This window comes from Geospiza fortis, unplaced genomic scaffold, assembly GCF_000277835.1.
Source record: "Geospiza fortis unplaced genomic scaffold, GeoFor_1.0 scaffold545, whole genome shotgun sequence".
In the NCBI taxonomy this organism is placed as follows: Eukaryota; Metazoa; Chordata; class Aves; order Passeriformes; family Thraupidae; genus Geospiza; species Geospiza fortis.
Genome location: NW_005054628.1, coordinates 187,764 through 204,249, shown reverse-complemented (window position 1 = coordinate 204,249; position 16,486 = coordinate 187,764). Strand labels below are relative to the sequence as shown.

Genomic DNA, 16,486 nt, shown 5'->3' with positions numbered 1-16,486 from the left:
CCACAGGATGATGGCACAAACAGGAAAAGCAAAAGTCTTTTGGAGAATGAAGAATGTGTGTTGGCTTGGTGTTTGGCTTTGAAATACAGGAGTTCATGAGTTGATGTGGATTTGTTAAGCTTGGACTTTGCGACATGCCACAAAACACCAAACTCTGTGGCTTTCTCTGTTGGCTTTCCCCTGTGTCAAGGTTTGGTGCCTTTGTAGGTACACTGACTGCAGGGGCCTTGGCTCCCTGTGAGACTTGGACCCTGGTAATCTGCCGTTTTGGTAATCGCCACTTTGAGACCAGTTTATTGTACACAATGCTTAGTATGATACAAAAAATGCTATAACAGGATTCTCAGATGGCATTTGTGAAACACATTTGGGTAGTTCATGTGAAAGCATTACCCAAATACCAAGTGTTCTTGAAAATTTGCACAAGACTTCTCAAGTCAAGAGCCATCGGTGAGATGGATTGAAGATCTGGCAATATTGGTGCCAGCCTCATGCATTCTCAGAGTGCATTCACATTTCTGATTCGTATTTCTCCATAAGGAAATAATTCACTGTGCTGAGGGTTGTGTTTTCTTTTCTGCACAGTCATGCTTAGTGCTTAAGTGGAAGTAGAGGGGCCACCATGATCAAGGATTGTATTTTTTCCCTCCTCCTCTGGCTGAAAATGTTAGTGTTGAGAGGCAAAGTGTCCAGTTCCTGTCCTGAGAAACAGCATTTTTCAACAATATCTTGTAGCAATTAAGGCATAAAAGCCTAAATTCTCTACTGGGTTTACAAAAAGTAAACTGCTTTTCCACTAGGGTGGGTTGTGCTATGCTTATTTCAGTTGTGTGTCTCATGCTTTACTTTGATTGGGTGCCTCCTTTTTAGCATTGCACATAGGATGGTGGAGGCTGCTGAGAAAATTCAGTTGGTGCTGGGGAGAGGGCAGGAAATGAGGGAAGAAGAGAAATGCCCCTATAAGTTTGTGTGCAAAGGAGGAGAGGGCAGCCATGGGAAGAGGAGGAAGGCTGGAGAGAGGAGGACTGGAGAGAAGAAATTGGAGGGGGTTGGGGCAGTTGTAGGCACTGGTGTTGCAACACTGAAACTGGGAGCAGGCTTCTACAAAATCCGTTCTGGAGTTTCTGCTTTTCTCAGCAGAAACTGAACTGGGAGGCTCTGGTATGGAGACAGAAAGGAAGAGCCTGTGCAGGATTGGGCAGTGCTGATGAGGGTGGGTGGAGGCTTGGGTGAGTCATCCTATAATTTTGTGTCTGGCAGGAGACACAGCAATTTTTTGTGTTATACAGAGAGGTGCTAGAGTTGTTGAGGATAAATATATGAGGTTGAAACTAGTAAATCCTGGTGGAAACAGAGGTTGGCTTTGGCACTGTGGTGGAGTTGCTGTTTCTGTTCATCCAGGTGCTTGTTAGTGGCCAGGCGAGACTGAAACCTGGAAAGCCACCTTAGCTTGTTGTGTACACTTACCACTCTTGGGCTGGCCTACGTGGTTTTCAGTGGAGGCTTCATTTTGGAACAAAAGGAAGTTTATGGCTCTTGAGGACATAGTTTAGTGGCAGCCTTGGCAGTGTTAACAGTTGGACTCAATGATCTTGGAGGGCATTTCATCCTCAATGCTTCTGAGAGAGTTCACTGGGCATTTCTGCCCCTGCTGGGCGTTGGGGACTGCAATGGCCCATGGAGGGTTTGCTTGGAAAATACCCATCTAGGCATCTGCAGGTCAGTGCTCTCTTCCCATTAGACTTTCCCAGAGATCCAAGGACAGCAGGCATGAGGGATTGCCCAGCAGGGATTTGGCAGACTGACAGGTCCATCGAGCACATGCCCAGGCACTGCACACACTACTCAGGCGTTGCTTTGTTCAGCCTGCTACCTCTGACTAAGAAACAATATTAAAAACATATCCAGCAGCCAGCATGGGCAGTGTTCTGTGCTGCTTCTCCATGGGGTTTTGCTGTTTGCTATGGGCAGCCTCACTGGCACGTGTGTGTGTGTGACTGTGCACACGGGTGTGATTTACTGGCCTGTGCAGTGCCACATGTCTTTAAAATTATAGTGTATAGCAAGAGGAGCATGGACGTCATGATTTATTATTATTTATGGTCCCAGGGTCTTGTTTATGCACGATGGGTTAGGTGCTCAGGATAGAAATGCCATTATGCAAATGACATTGAATGTCCTTACTGAGCCTAAATAATTTTTGTGTTGGACGATTAAACCTCATCTGTTATTGATATGGGCTGCAGTCGGGCTATTAAAGAGTCCCAACAGTACTTACTCCCAGTAATGGGAAAATTGAGAGGAAGAGGCTAAACAATTGCCTCAAGTGTGCTGTGATTGTCTGGTAGGAGTGGAACATAACGAACCCCCTGAATGGAAATCGTGTTTACTACTTAGGGATAAATAAAAAGAGAGAACATGCAATAAATTGTGCTTTGTGATCTGAATTGGCGCACCAGAGAATTTGCGTACTTTCAATTTACTTATTTATTTGATTTTTTTTTTTCAGGGGTGGAGGGGGCAGTGTGATTGGGATGTAGATACCGCAGGCAGCCGGGAAGGATTCCTGCAGAGTGTGCCCCTGGCTGAGTGGCTGGGGAGAGCTGTCCTCGGAGCTGCGCCGGTGCTGCGCTGTCCGCTTTGACACAGCTGTGCAGTCACATTTTGATCAGTGTTGATAGCTTATGAATTCCAAAATTGACAAAATTTACAGAAAAATGAGGATAATCCATCTTCCTTAGCAGCCTGTCAGGAGCTGGCTATACTTCATAATCTTCAATTACAGATGCTATTTTCAGACATTTACATGCAGATATTAGAACAAAATGAAAATGAGAAACAAAGAGTGAATGGAAATGCAGCTATTTATATGTATAAAAGAAAAACAACAGGTAAATTCTTGGCATTTAGATTTGATTTGGGTGTCCCTTTGGAAAATCTGAGAATATCTGCACCCACTTATGAATTGTACTGTAGAAATGTAAAATGTAGTATATAATTTCCCTTATGCAGATAATGTGAAGATTGGGTCAAAAACAGGTCAGTTATTTTGAAGTATGAGGGTAAATGTGTTCATGGCAGGGTGCACAAGCTAATTCTCACTGCCTTCAAAGGAATGTCTGGGGATGTGTACAATCCTAATTGGATTTGGGCTAAAATGAAGCACAGCTGTTAACTTTTTATAAAAATATATGTATTGTGAAAGGGAGGTTCAGAAATACCCAGTTTAAACTTAGGGAAAAAGGTTGAAACCAAACTTCCACGTTCTGTGAGATGGCAATGAGCTCAATGTGGCTGAAAACAAAGAGAAACTAGGGTTCAGTCCCAGTTAGATGTGTAAATAACCTTTGTTCCAAAGTAGGATTTGGTTTGGTGTCAGCAGTGCTCAGTGCAGGGAATATCATGTAAATTATTAAATGGGGTGGTGGTTGGAAGGCAGCATGGTGAGACTTTGATGTATAGGTTTCCAGGAGCCTTTCCCACCCATATCTTGGGTGGCTGAGTAGGAGAGCATTAGGCTGGGTTTTCCATTCCCATGAAATTCCAGGCAGAGCAGCAGTGGTGCCTGCAGCTGCAAGCGCTGCTGGGTTTCTGAAAGCCTGGGGAGATGAATTACAGCTGCTTTGGATTAAACTCTTTGAACCACAGCTAACATTACAAATTTTTTCCCTTTGTCAGGCTGCTGTGTGGGTTTCTGTGGACAGCCTGCCTGGCATGTGCCACTTTTGCCTCTATTTATTAATTAATTTAAAAATATTAAGATGTGATAACTTCGAGATATTTGTTGTGAGGTCTGGCTTGCTGCTGGCATCAGGGATGACCAGGGGGTGTGGTGGATGTGATTTGGGGGACAACATTGTGCCTTTCAGGGACCTCAGTGTTTTATTTAGCAATGAAGGCTCTTGATGCACCACGTCTGTCAGGAAGGAAGGCAGAGCACATGGTAAGTGAGGAGGCAGACTAAGCCCTGAAACCCCAAGCTGGCACCTTGCACTGATGGTCTCAGCTCCTGTTGAGCTGCTGCTGCTGCTGCTGCATCCTGAGCAGCGCTGTGGGCTGTGCCACTGGCTGGAGAACACAGAAGGTATTATTTCATGCCTGCCTGATGTTCTGATTTGGAATATATAGCAGATGCAAAAAAGCAACATGTGCAGGTCCCAGTGGACCCCAGCTGGCTCATTTTAATGGCCATTTGCCCTGTGCAGCAGACAGCTCTTCTCTGTCTTTGCTTGGTGCAGTCTCTTTTCAGCAGCATTGTGAGGTCTGTGCCCCACAAAAGGGATGAGATGAAAAGAGGATACATTTGTCTCACACTTTATGGGTTGCAGCACTGCTGCAGGGCTCATTCCAGCCTCGTAGCTCCCTGACATTCCCACATTGGTACCTAAAAACCAGGGTGTTTCAGGGAGTGGCCTTGTTCCCTGCTGTGTATCCATCTTTTCCTGACACTTTATGATAAAATCCCAGGTAAATATAAAAGAAACAATTTCTGTACACAGAGGGTAGGTTGACTTTTTGGTGTGTTACATTCATTCATCTTCACCAGAAAAAGTGCAGGGTGAAGCTGGTTGTGATCTCCCTCTCTGCTTTGCTGTAGTGCAGCACAGATCTGCCTCTCTACTGTACTGTAGGTTTGAAAACAGTTATGAAACTTTCCTGCACCCTTTTTCGTACCATTTGCCTATCACAATCATCACTCCAAGGGATTAATAGTTAAAAATAAAACTTTTGTAATGGAGGTAGATTCAAAACTTAGAGCAGAAACCTTCCTGTTTGCACTTCGCAGAGACGTCTAATGGGGAGGGACTGTGCAGACCCTGTGCTGCAAGAGAACTTGTGCTGCTGCTAACAGGCACACAGAGATTACTCCTCTCCTCACCACTGCAGCCACTCCCCCCAGCTCTGTCCGCCAGAGCCGAGCCAGAGCAGAGTAGGATAGGGCAGGGGAGCACACAAGATCTGGTCTTGCCCCTCCTTTCAGTTTGTCCTTCTCAATCTCTCTTTTATATATACCTCGTTTCACATGTCTGTGTTTTCTCTCCTCCATGCTATGGCAGTGGTGCTCCATGCTGATGAGACAGTGCGTGGTACAACCGCAGGCAGTCATTTTTCAGGTAATTTCTAGGGTAATGAACACCCGTCTCTTGCTTTTTCACCTACCAAGCAGAAGGTCAGGCTTCCTGGCTGCACAAGGAGGGACCCCTGGCCATGATGGTCATTCTGGGCTGTTTCTCACCAGCAACAGTGAGAGCACACAAGTGCAGGAGCCAAATCAGAGATCCCTTCTGCTGCTGCCACCCCAATTAGCTGGAGAACCTCCTGGGAAGGGTCGGCAGAAGTGGGGTGAGGGGCTGCTCCATGAGTGCTGCCTTCCCCTGGGGTTTCCTTTCCTCTCCAGATGGGATGCCTGAAAGGAAGAGATCTGCCTGGGGGGAATGGGAAGAGGGGACACCACTGTACCCCTCATGAGTGGTTCAACACCAAACACTGTGACTCCACAGCGTAAGAGAGGGGGTTTTTGCTTTTTCAGGGGGTTCTGGAGTCTCCTGGTCCCTCCATGGGAGTGAGGAGAGCTGCAGACAGTACCCATAGTGTGGTTTTAGGGTGAAGGCTCCTCTGCTCTGCACTCCTGATGCCCCACTCCTTGGGGGCCAGAAGATGCCTCTGCTGACCATCACCTCTCTGCAGTGCCTTGCTGTTGGCAGCACTATGTTTTCTTTTCTGCCCACAGGCAAGTGCTGGTCACTGCCACTCTGCCAGCCCCGTGCTGGCCCTGACCCCACTGCTTTGTGGTGCAAACTATAACTGCAGAGGTGGACGTGATGTGATGCGATGTGATGGGGTTGCTCCTCCACTGGGAATGCATGATGAGAGGGGCAATCAGAAGGGCTGCCCCTCAGCCTGCCCTTCTGCCTCAGTGCTGGAAGCAGTGGTCAGTGCTTGCTCCTTGTGGCTGCTAGTGTTCAGCTGATGGTCGTTCCAAGAAGGGATCTGGGCACAGTAAAGTAGTTGGGAAATCCCTTACAATCAGAAAATCCCTTAAAATCCCGCTATTCTTACCTCTGGGAAAAGTTGCTGGGCCATGGCAAAAGACATGCAGCTCCCATCTGCAGGAAGTTATTGGGACCAAAAGCAGAGAAGGATCCTAGATCTCCATTTTGCACATCTTCAGCTCATTCCTACCACAGTGCTGCTTGTCTATGGGCTCTTCATCCACACTGTGCTGAGCAACCGTAATGCTTCCAGTCCCTCCTGCAAATGTTCCATGGTTTGGGACTGTGCCACTGTATATTGCACCAACTCACTATGGTGCAGTGACATGGAAGAGTACAGGGTACCTGTGTTGTGACTCCTGCCAGGTTATGCAAAACTCTGATTGCTGCTTGGTTGACACTAGAAATGGTCACTTTCTCCAAGCTCAGGGGGCTACTCATAGGTCATTTGCATGGTACTTCCAGGTCTTTCCAGGTTAAAAGTCTTAACTCTGGTCCCTTTTCTCCCAGGGTCAGTTCCTTGGACTCCTGAAGGGAAGCAAGCTATGGAGTTATGTATTCCTGTGTCTGAGAATTGCAGTTGAGGGCTTAGGCTGGTTCCAGTTGGGTTTGTAGTTTGGGATGTGCACCTCCTTCCTCAGTCCCCTCACGTGACCCGTGGCAAGGATCCCATTCCAGCTAGGTGCTTCCTCCCAAACTACACGTGTGCAGCTTTCACTTCGTAATTGGGAAACCACATTCATTCTCTGCCTGTTGGGAGGGGTGGATCTTCCTCACGGGAGGATCCAAAGAGATTTTCTAGTCTTCATATGGTGTGGTTATGGCTTTCATAGAGCAACATGCGTGAATTCAGGCATGCCTCCCCAGGGATTTGTATGTGCTCTTCTAGAGATACCAGAAATTCCAAACAACAGCACACAAGGACAGGTTTTTCCTCTGCTGTGCTGCCAGCCCATCCATGCTTGTGCATCCCCAGCTGCTTGGGATGTCTCTGCAGGGCTATTGTTTCTCTAATGTTTTGCCAGATTAGGGTTTTGGGGAAAGAAAAAATCTAGCAGTGCCTCCATATGTGCATGTACCCTGCATAGGGGAGAGGTGGGGTTGGAGACTCAGGAAAACATGGGATGGTGTGGGAAGGCTGAGAAATGCATTATAGTGGCATGCTGAATGAGAAGAAGGAGCTTTGATTGCACTTCCAGGAAGATGGAAGGCTGGTACCATTATCAGCATCCTCTGCAGAGGAGGGAGATTCCCAGGGCTGTCCTCTCCCAGGAGCAGAAGTGAGGATGAGTCAGAGGTGTGGGAGTCTTTGAAGCAGTGGTGGTAGAGAAAACGGCCTAGGTGAATGATGGCAAGGCAAAAGTGAGGGCACAGAGGGTGTTGGAGGAGGCTTGAGCTGAAAGAACTGAGGAACAGTACAACTTTAATGCAATGGTTATGTAGGATTCTAGGAAACAAGTCAGAGGACTCAGATGCATGGGCTGGGTGCAGGACAAGGGTGGCCAGCAGCTAGTCCCTGGTAAAATGTATTTAGCTTGCTCATCTGCAAGAGGTTTGTATGGGGGATCCTTCAAGGTGACTGGCTGTACTCCTAACTCATGCAAATGGTGTCTGCAGAAAAAACATGTTTATTACACAGAACTGTTAATACAGGATTATATCCATGTAAATTACCTTCTGTTTGAGTGAGACCTGAGCTACAGAGATACCAGCATGTATTCCTGGCTGAGTACTGAGTACTCAGTTAGTGGCAAAGTACTGAGTTAGTGGCAAGCACCACATTATGTGCTGGCTTGTCAGAGAAACTTGCGGGAAGAAGGAAGATGTATTCACTCAGATCAGCTTTTGTTTCCTTAAAAAAAAATTAACTTATTTTGATGTCACATCCCTGGAGCTGTACAAGGCTTGGTTGGATGGGGCCTTGAGCAGCCTGGTCTACTGGAAAGTGTCCCTGCATGGGAGGGGGCATATACAATAAACTGGTCTTTAAGGTACCTTCCAGTCCAAAACACTCTGGGATTCTGCGTTTTTCTGAGTTTTGTTTTGGTTACCCAAAAAACCCCCATGTGATCCTGGGTTCATCTGCATTTCTTCATCTCTGCACTGCTTCTGCATTGACTTAATCTTCAGGAATTCATTAGAGACTGGCATCACAGTGGCTGCTCTTCAGTTTCCTGTTCCCACTGTAGTTCTTTATTTGAAGTCAATCTCCAGTTGATATGGGTATGACTGCTGTCTCACAAATAGGGGATTAAAACTTAAAGGGCAGATAGCAGGGAACAGAGAACTTTGAAAGAAAACTTCACAGATTTGTGGAATGATCCTGACAATAAAAAATCATTGAAAAAGGGCAAATGAAGATAGGCTTTGTGCCATATGTATATACATCCTTTAGTTACATGTATTGGTATCATTGGCTATAGAACGCTGCAGCAATGGAGACTTAAACAGGGTTATAGGACACAAACACTCTGATTTCTGAGATCTGTGCTTGCTTACCATAGCCTCTTTCAGGTAATGAGATTATGAAATTATTTGGAAATGGCACAGTGTTCTTACTAGAGTCAGGTGATTTATTTTTAAATAACTTGGATTTAGAAACAGTTATCTACAAATGCATCCATTAAGCAAACTCTTTGTATATACATACCTTTTTCCTGTAAGTTATGAAGAAATGCAACATTCCTAAGAAAAGGGAAATGGAAAACCTGTTCCCACCTTCTCATAAGTGCATGTCCCCTTAAGTGCCAGCACTGAAATGTGGAGAGTGTGGAGGTTAAGAGGCATGAACATTTTCCTAAATAGAAAGTAGCTTGCACTTGGCAGGTAATATACAAATTTTCCTCTTTCAGGAAAGCCTTGTTACATATTAATGAGTTTGTCTTTTGTTTTATAAAGTAAACCTATTTTTGTGTTCTCCCAGAACACTGGTGATAAGCACAGACCCACTTATTGAACAGTTTGAATGTTGAAAAGCCCAGTGTAAATGGGCAGTGCCGTTAACACTGGCTGAACAAAGGATTTTTGAGTTCTGTATTGCATCTACTTTCTGTTGGCTGAGGCAAAAAAACCTCTTGATTAGTGAATTTATTTCCACTAAAATGTCTTTTGTTTCTTTTTCAAGGCAACAGAATATTCAGCCATGGCCTCACTAGCTGGTGGATTGGATGACATGAAGGCCAATATAACCAGCCCTACTTCGGCAGATTTGGGAGCAAGTGTTCCTGGGCCTCAGTCCTATCCTATTGTCACAGGTAAATGATTTTCAAACACTGGTAAGTAGTGTGAATTGTCTGTACCTTCATATTGCATGATGAGGTCCTTTATGGAAGAATTGTGTCATATGTGGAGTAATTTGCTCAAAAAGTCTCTTTTTGAATGTGATTTCATAGGAGCTCTTGTTGAAAGAGAGCTGAATGGCTTGAGTAAATCATTTGTGTATGTTTGTAGCTGACAGATGGAACCTCCATCCTCTTGTTCAGGAAAGGATGTGCCCCTCCACCCCAAAAGTACATCTTGAATACCACCGCATCACTGAAAAGCAGAATGCTTGCCTCTGCTTTTGGGCTTTGGAGCTATTTTTTTCATAAATGTGCCTGGTATGTTTGACTGGATGGAGTTTTTATGACAGTTCAAACTAGCCTGAATTTTGGAAGCTCATTTTATACCATTTCTGAATTGTACCCGTGCACTAAAGTTGAGCATTTAAATGAAAACCAAAGGCTGTTTGCTCAAGGAATGCCAAATCATCTGCATTTATTCAGCAGGTGTAGACAAGAGTTAAGAAACAGCTAGGGTCTGATAAATGCTTTGGTCACCTATTTATTTGGGACTGACCCCATTGCTTGCAAGAAAATTGGCCAAGTGGTAAGCTAATTATTAAATTGTATCCCAAATTAGTTGTGCAAGTCAGAAGAAAGGAGGGCTCTTAAAATTAAAGGCTCTGTGTTTCATAGGAATGTTAGCTCAGTGTGTTACTTCTATGTCTAATTGGTGCAAATTTCATTGGATTTTCTCTGTTTTGACAAAGATTGGATGTAATGCTTTATTTTGTAGCAACTGTGGAAGATTATACTGTTTTTTATAAAGTATTACAATGTCTTTAATGCCTTAAAATCTCATCCAGCATAGGAGAAGTTTTGAAAACAAGTGTTGTTACAAAGTTGTTTTAACCCAGTAAAGTATCAGTCTTCAGCTTTCCTTGACAAAGTTTAGGAGAATTCAGAAGAGATTGGAGAGTGAAAGAAATACATGTGTACCTTGAAGAGGGATAGGAGAGACTTCTTTCAATATCTGTCTGGTTCTGAATGGGTGGTTTGAGTGTTGGACTCACAGATAAGAAAGGTGTCTAGGGATGGATGGATGGATGGATGGATGGATGGATGGATGGATGGATGGATGGATGGATGGATGGATGGGGATGGACAGAAAGAGGGACTTCTGGAGGTGTGTGGCTTGTAAGATGTAAAGAGATACAGCATTGATACAGATATATCTGTATGTCCAGCAGGGGTCTGTGCTGGAGCCAGTGTTATCTAATATCTTCATCAGTGACACAGATAGAAGGATCATGGGCACCCTCAGCAGATTTGCAGATTACACCAGTCTGAGAGTGCCATGACACCCCTGAAAGATAGAGCCATCCAAGAGGGACTTGGAAAATGCCTAGGAGTGGCCCATGGGAATCTCATGAAGTTTAAAAAGGCCAGATGCTGATGCTGCGCCTGGGTTGGGGCTACTCCCAGGATTGATCCAGCCAGAGGACAAACAGACTCACAGCAGCCCTGGGAGAAGGGCTTGGGGTGCTGGTGGGTGAGAGCTGTCCCTGCCCTGGCCATGTGTGCTGGGAGCCAGAAACCCCCCTGTGCTGCCTGACCCCCCAGCATGGGCAGCAGGGCAGGGAGGGGCCATTCTGCCCCTCTGCCTGCTCAGGTGAGACCCCACCTGCAGAGCTGCCTCTGGCCCTGAGGCCCAGCACAGGAAGGATGTGGAGCTGCTGGAGCCAGGCCAGAGGAGGCATCCTATTTGATCAGAGGGCTGGAACACCTCACTATGAGGAAAGGCTGACAGAGCTGGAATTTTTCAGGCTGGAGAAAGGAAGGCTTTGGAGAGACCTAACTATAGCCTCTGTCATCTTCTAAGGGACTGCTCATCCAGGATTTACACCTGGCCAAAATGAGGTTCAGCCAAAAACTGTTTTGGCTGGTAGTTCTTTCTTTACCATGGTTTAAGCACTTCTTACGTGTCTCACATTGCTACTTCCTTAGAGTGTTGAGAACTGATTGATCACATTTGTTAGAGTAAAACCTATTACAGAGGTGATGCTGCAGAGTTCAATATGGATTTCACAGAGGTTCTCCCTGTGATGTTACCTACGCTTGAGCTAAGGTTCCAAATATTAAATTTGCTAGTTCTCCTCAAAAACATGGAGTGGGCTTTATGAACAGCAGGCTCTAGAAAAAAAAATGCCATTAGTCTTAAATATGCCACAGTGACAGCTACAACAGAATGCATTCTTCAAGACATTGGGTATTTATATCTTTAATTTGAAAGTGCTGTAGAGTTTTCTATCAACAGCATTCAAAAATGTAGATTTACATGAGCATATCAGGAGTCTTCTAAAACCTATGCCTTTTGATAGGTTTGTGGAGGAAATTGTCTATCTGCTATACTTTCATGTTCTCTTTCTAATAGCCATAGGAATTGTTTTCTGGTGGTCATGCACTGGAAGCACCCAGAAATCCTCATCACAATCTGGGCCCATATTGTTTGCCCGAGTCATGGTGCCTACTCTGAGGCTTCCTGAGGAGCTGAAAGGGCTGTGCAGGCTGTCAGGAGCAGGGAGGATTCAATAGCAAGCTATACTTTGTAATGTGCAAGGCATGTCCATTACAGTACACTTGCTGGTACATTTCCCACTGTAGTTCTGGACAGATTCCTCTATTTTCTCCCGTAATATAAGTCGTCTTTTCAGTCACAACTCTTTACCCATCCTGTTTCCTTTGTGGGACAGGGAATTTGGAAAAGGAGACACATTTATTGACCCTATTTCCTCTGTAAGCGTAAGGTGCATATTGCCATGGGACCTTAATCTGTGGTAGGTGTCTCTGAAAATCAGGAGCTGGGAAATGGTGCACTGCAGTGGTTATGAGTGCTAGGTCCAACAAATGTCTGTAAGAACACCACCTATTCTGCCTTCTCAGAGCTTTTTTTGTGGTCTGTGGCCTGACCAAAGCTGTGGTAAAATCCAGTTATTGATTTAGTGTTCTGTGGCTGGGATGGGCAGGGGATGATAGGGTATCAATAAGGTAACAATCTCTGGAGAAAGGTCAGCTTTGTATCAGCCCCACTTCAGTGGTAATGCCCTTATTCATCAGAGAAATCCTGCCAGAACCACCTCCTTGTCCTTGCCCCGCTCAGTTCAGAAGAGCCTAAGCCTCACAGATCTGTGATGGCATTTTCAATGTGAACTGCTCCTTACTGGAGAAGGAATGGCCAGCCTTACCTCTGGTCTTCTCTTGACATTCAGGAAGTTGCATTGGTTTTAATTTATTGTCTTTTTTTGAGTGTTTCTACTCTTCCTTGTTTCACACAGGCTGTCCTGTGATGTATGTGAACAAACTCAGAGAATGAACTTGAAAGCCTTGGGGGCAACATATTTTAGTATGCTAGGTAGTGTGTTTTCCACTGTAAAAGTGAGGGTTAATTGGATAAAAGTCCAGCAAAAGTCCTAAGTCTGTGTTTGGTGGTGTTATTGCCTTGAGGTCAATCTCACTTCTGTGTTGACATTCCAGATTATAAACAATTTTGTAACAGCTTCAGTATAATGAGATCAAGAGCTGCTTAAAACACTGCCAAATGAGTTATGGTACCCAGAGCAGCAGTGGTGGGAAACATTGCTTCTACTGGGAACTTTTCTGGTTGTGTGTGTGGAGCAGAGCTGTGAACACAACTGCATGATATTTCAACACAGAATGGGGCTATTGGTAAGGCTGAAAAGTAGGTAAAAAACTTAAAATATGAAAACCATGAGTTTGAGCCAGGAACACTTGTGTCTTTTTCTATAGCTGTATATGCTGTTCAAGCTTAAACTTTATGAGAAGCACTGAAGTACTCTGGGCTGCCAGATATGAAGAGAACTTAGTCTCTTTCATGGTGTCAGTCTTAAATCTGTAAGATTATAAAATAATTTATTGGAAGTATGTCTGAGAACAGAACTATGATTGCAGTTTTTCATTGCTCTTGTTACTAGGTTGTGTTGTGGGTGGCAAAGCATTGTTGAGATTTAAGATGGCAAAGATCCTCTGTGCAGTTTTTCGTAGAAAATGTAACATTTCTCTCTCTTAGCCAGCTGGCAGATCCAAACATATGGGATAGATATTGAAAGCTAAAGGGTTGCTAAACATTGACACTCATGCTAGTACTTGCTGCTAAGGAGAAATGTAGTCACAGCTCTCAGTACTGCTTCATCGACCACCTCTGTTGTGCTGTGGGTCACCAGCGAAATCTCTGATTAGAGAACCATTTGCTTTCTTTGCATTGTTTTTATACCACATTATATAATAAGTTAAAAAAATCCCTTCAGTCACTTCATGCTGCCACAGCCTGTAAGGGCTCTCTCTATTTACAAGCCAATGACATAGGCCCAGCACATTGCTGCTGTTGTCAGCAGTTTCCAAGCAGCTTGTGATTGTTACTAATTACCTCCAGATGCATTTTTCCTGCTTTGACTTGCTGATTTCAGCATGGTTGGTGTCACTTTGAGAGGATAAAGCCGCGTTAAACTGCTAACTTTATATGACTCTCCAGTGCTGCGCTGTGGGTGGATTGATGAACCTGCAGCAGCCCGTCTGTGTCCAGCAGCAGGGTCAGTATGTTTTTGCAGAGCCAGGAGTGGCTGTTGATCAGGCTTACCTCACCCGGGGGCAGAGAAGCATCATTTACTGGACTGGTGATGGGAACTCTGTATCACTCCATTAAAAGAAGTGTCACAGGGCACAGTTTTGTCAGTGGGCTTTTTGTCTAGCAAATGATGGCGTAGAGGAGCCTGGTCTTCTTCCATGCTGGGACATCTCTATCACCCTTGGCTCACCCACTTTTCCTCACATGCAGGAGGAGACCAAGACTCTGCCAAGTATGGACAAGTTATGTCTTCTGTGTGCAAACTTGCAGCCACAGCTGGTAGTGTTATGTTCCTTGCTTCTTTTTGTGGTCAGCCTTGTAGACAATGGCTCTGGAGAGCCAAATCCATGGACTTTGCTGCCTATTTTGTATGCATATGAAAAAGGTGAGAAAAAGAGAACAAGAGCAGGATCAGCATCAGTTTATTATTTGGAAGAGATGGAGAAAGAGAGACATTCCCAATGGCTGTCATCTCCGTTATCTGCTCTGGCTTGCATTGCTGGTCTCTGCCACTAGACATAGGTGATCCCAGATGTGAAGCTGAACTGAACATAGAGCAGAATCCTCCACCCCTGGGAAGATCAGCCTGACCTTTTCATTACTGTGGATGTATCCAACATCTTAGGTGTAGTACATTGTGCCAGGTAGTTAGTTATTCGTATGTGGCACAGATCTGTGGCTAATGCAGGTAACAGGGTTATGTTTAGCAATCCATATTCCTGGAATAATGTTCTGTTTTTTTAGTTAGGGAAAACAGTTGCTAAAATGGGATAAATGCAGGTCAAAAGACATTTCTTTCTACTGTTCTGTGGTGAAATGCAGTGCTCAGTTAGCCTCTCAATGTGTTTTTCCTTAGGAGTGCTCAGTCTCATCTGCTTCCTGAGTCTTCATGCTACTTTGTTTGTGCCATCATGATGTAACTGCAATTTATGAGCATTGTTTTGCCGGGTTTTGTTGAATGGAAGGTAATATTTGTCCCTTCTGAATCTACGTATGAGATGGTGGAACTGCATGAATTCTGAGGCCTTCAGTAAGAGGAAAGAAATCACTACTCTAAAATGCCAGGCTGAGCTCTTGCCAGGATTAAAGACTAATGTATTTCAGCACTTAGCTCAATGCAATCCAAAAGGACTTGTTTTTTTTAACAAGAAAACAAGTGGGAATAGGATGCAGATCACTTCCAGAAGAGTGGTAACAGATCATTCTCAGCCTGTGGATGGAGGATTCATCTCTAGAAACCAGACTTTGTCTGGAGGGATCTGGGGAAACCCCCTGATTCCACAGGCTAGAGTTTAGGTATTGAATTTGGACTCAACACCTACTTTTTTGCATAGCCAAGTTAGCTGGGCTGGGTGAACTCCAGAACTTCTTCTAATCTCAGCTGTCCTGTGTTTCTGTGGTTGACTCTGTGGTTCCATGCTTCTGGGTAGAGCTGTGTGTCATTGCTTCTTTGGTGGGATTGGGCCCAGGGTGGCTGTGGGACAGCCTGCAGTCCATATTACTAGGACCACTGGTACCTTCTGGGTCTGCCTGTACCAGCCGGGGCATGAAAATGGAGTAGGTGGTTAAGGAAGCTTTCTCATAATTTATTTTGCTTTTTGTACATGATTTTAAGGGAACATTTTAGAGGTACCACAAAACATGGAAGGAAAATATGGAGGTTTTGCTTTCCATTGCTTCATTTTTGGGGGTGGTGGTTTTGAATCTTTGTATTCTTTTCCTTTTTCCAGCCAGACAATCATTTAGTTTGGGAAAGGTCTCCAAGATCATCAAGTCCAACCACTAATCCAGCGCTGCCAAGTCTATGATTAGCAATGTCTCCAAATGCCTACATGTCATTTAAATCCCTCCAGAGACATCACTGTTGTGGACAGCCTGTTTCAGTGCCTGACAGCCCTCTCAGTGCAGACAATTTCCTAGATGTCCAATCTAAGGTTCCCCCCTGGTGCAATTTGAGACCATTTCATCTTCTCCTATTGCTTTCTAGTGACCAGGAAAGGATACCAGCCTTCAAACTCCTTCCCTGGGATTCTTGACCTGACAGAACCTCTCTGATGAAGATTGTAAGGGCTGTGTTCCTCTGGTAATGGCTGGGAGAGTGTAAGCAGAAGAGAGGACATTTGGGTTGTGTAAATATCTTTAAATGTGGCCTATTTCTTTTTATGGCTTTGGAAATTAGCAGTCTTAGGGGTACACAAGAAAAATTAAGGGTTCAGTCTTAAGAGTATGTGGTGAGGTATGCACATCCAGGTAGAATTGTTGTGGTGTGATGTCATGGTTTGCCCCAGATACCCTGGGTTTCTCCTGGAAGATTTCTTCCCCAGGTGTGTCAGCCACCTCTCCTTTCCCTCCCTGACCCCTGCTGAGCACTGTCTGTCAATCCTGGCATTCCAGAAGGGCGTTGAGTGATGGGCAGATTCAAGAGATGCCCTCCACCCCTGGGGGACATTGGGCCATCCAGGTGTCCTTTGTCCCTTTGTCCCTCCCCTCCTGTCCCTGCTTGGTGGCTCCCCACCCCTTCCCTGCCCCTCTCCCCGGGGTTCAAAGGAGCAGCAGCCACGGGCTCAGGGAGTTCTGCTGGAGCTGGGGGT

At 45.0% G+C, this 16,486-nt stretch overlaps 1 protein-coding gene across 1 annotated transcript in view; it reads left to right on the top strand.

Annotated features, from left to right (window-relative positions):
- Positions 1 to 16,486, top strand: part of PAX5 (paired box 5) — a 133,385-nt gene that overhangs the window by 59,868 nt on the left and 57,031 nt on the right. The window contains exons 7-8 of the mRNA XM_031064791.1: positions 5,058 to 5,114; positions 9,118 to 9,247. Of these exons, the coding sequence (XP_030920651.1) occupies positions 5,058 to 5,114; positions 9,118 to 9,247 (187 nt within the window). The remainder of the gene's footprint in view (positions 1 to 5,057; positions 5,115 to 9,117; positions 9,248 to 16,486) is intronic.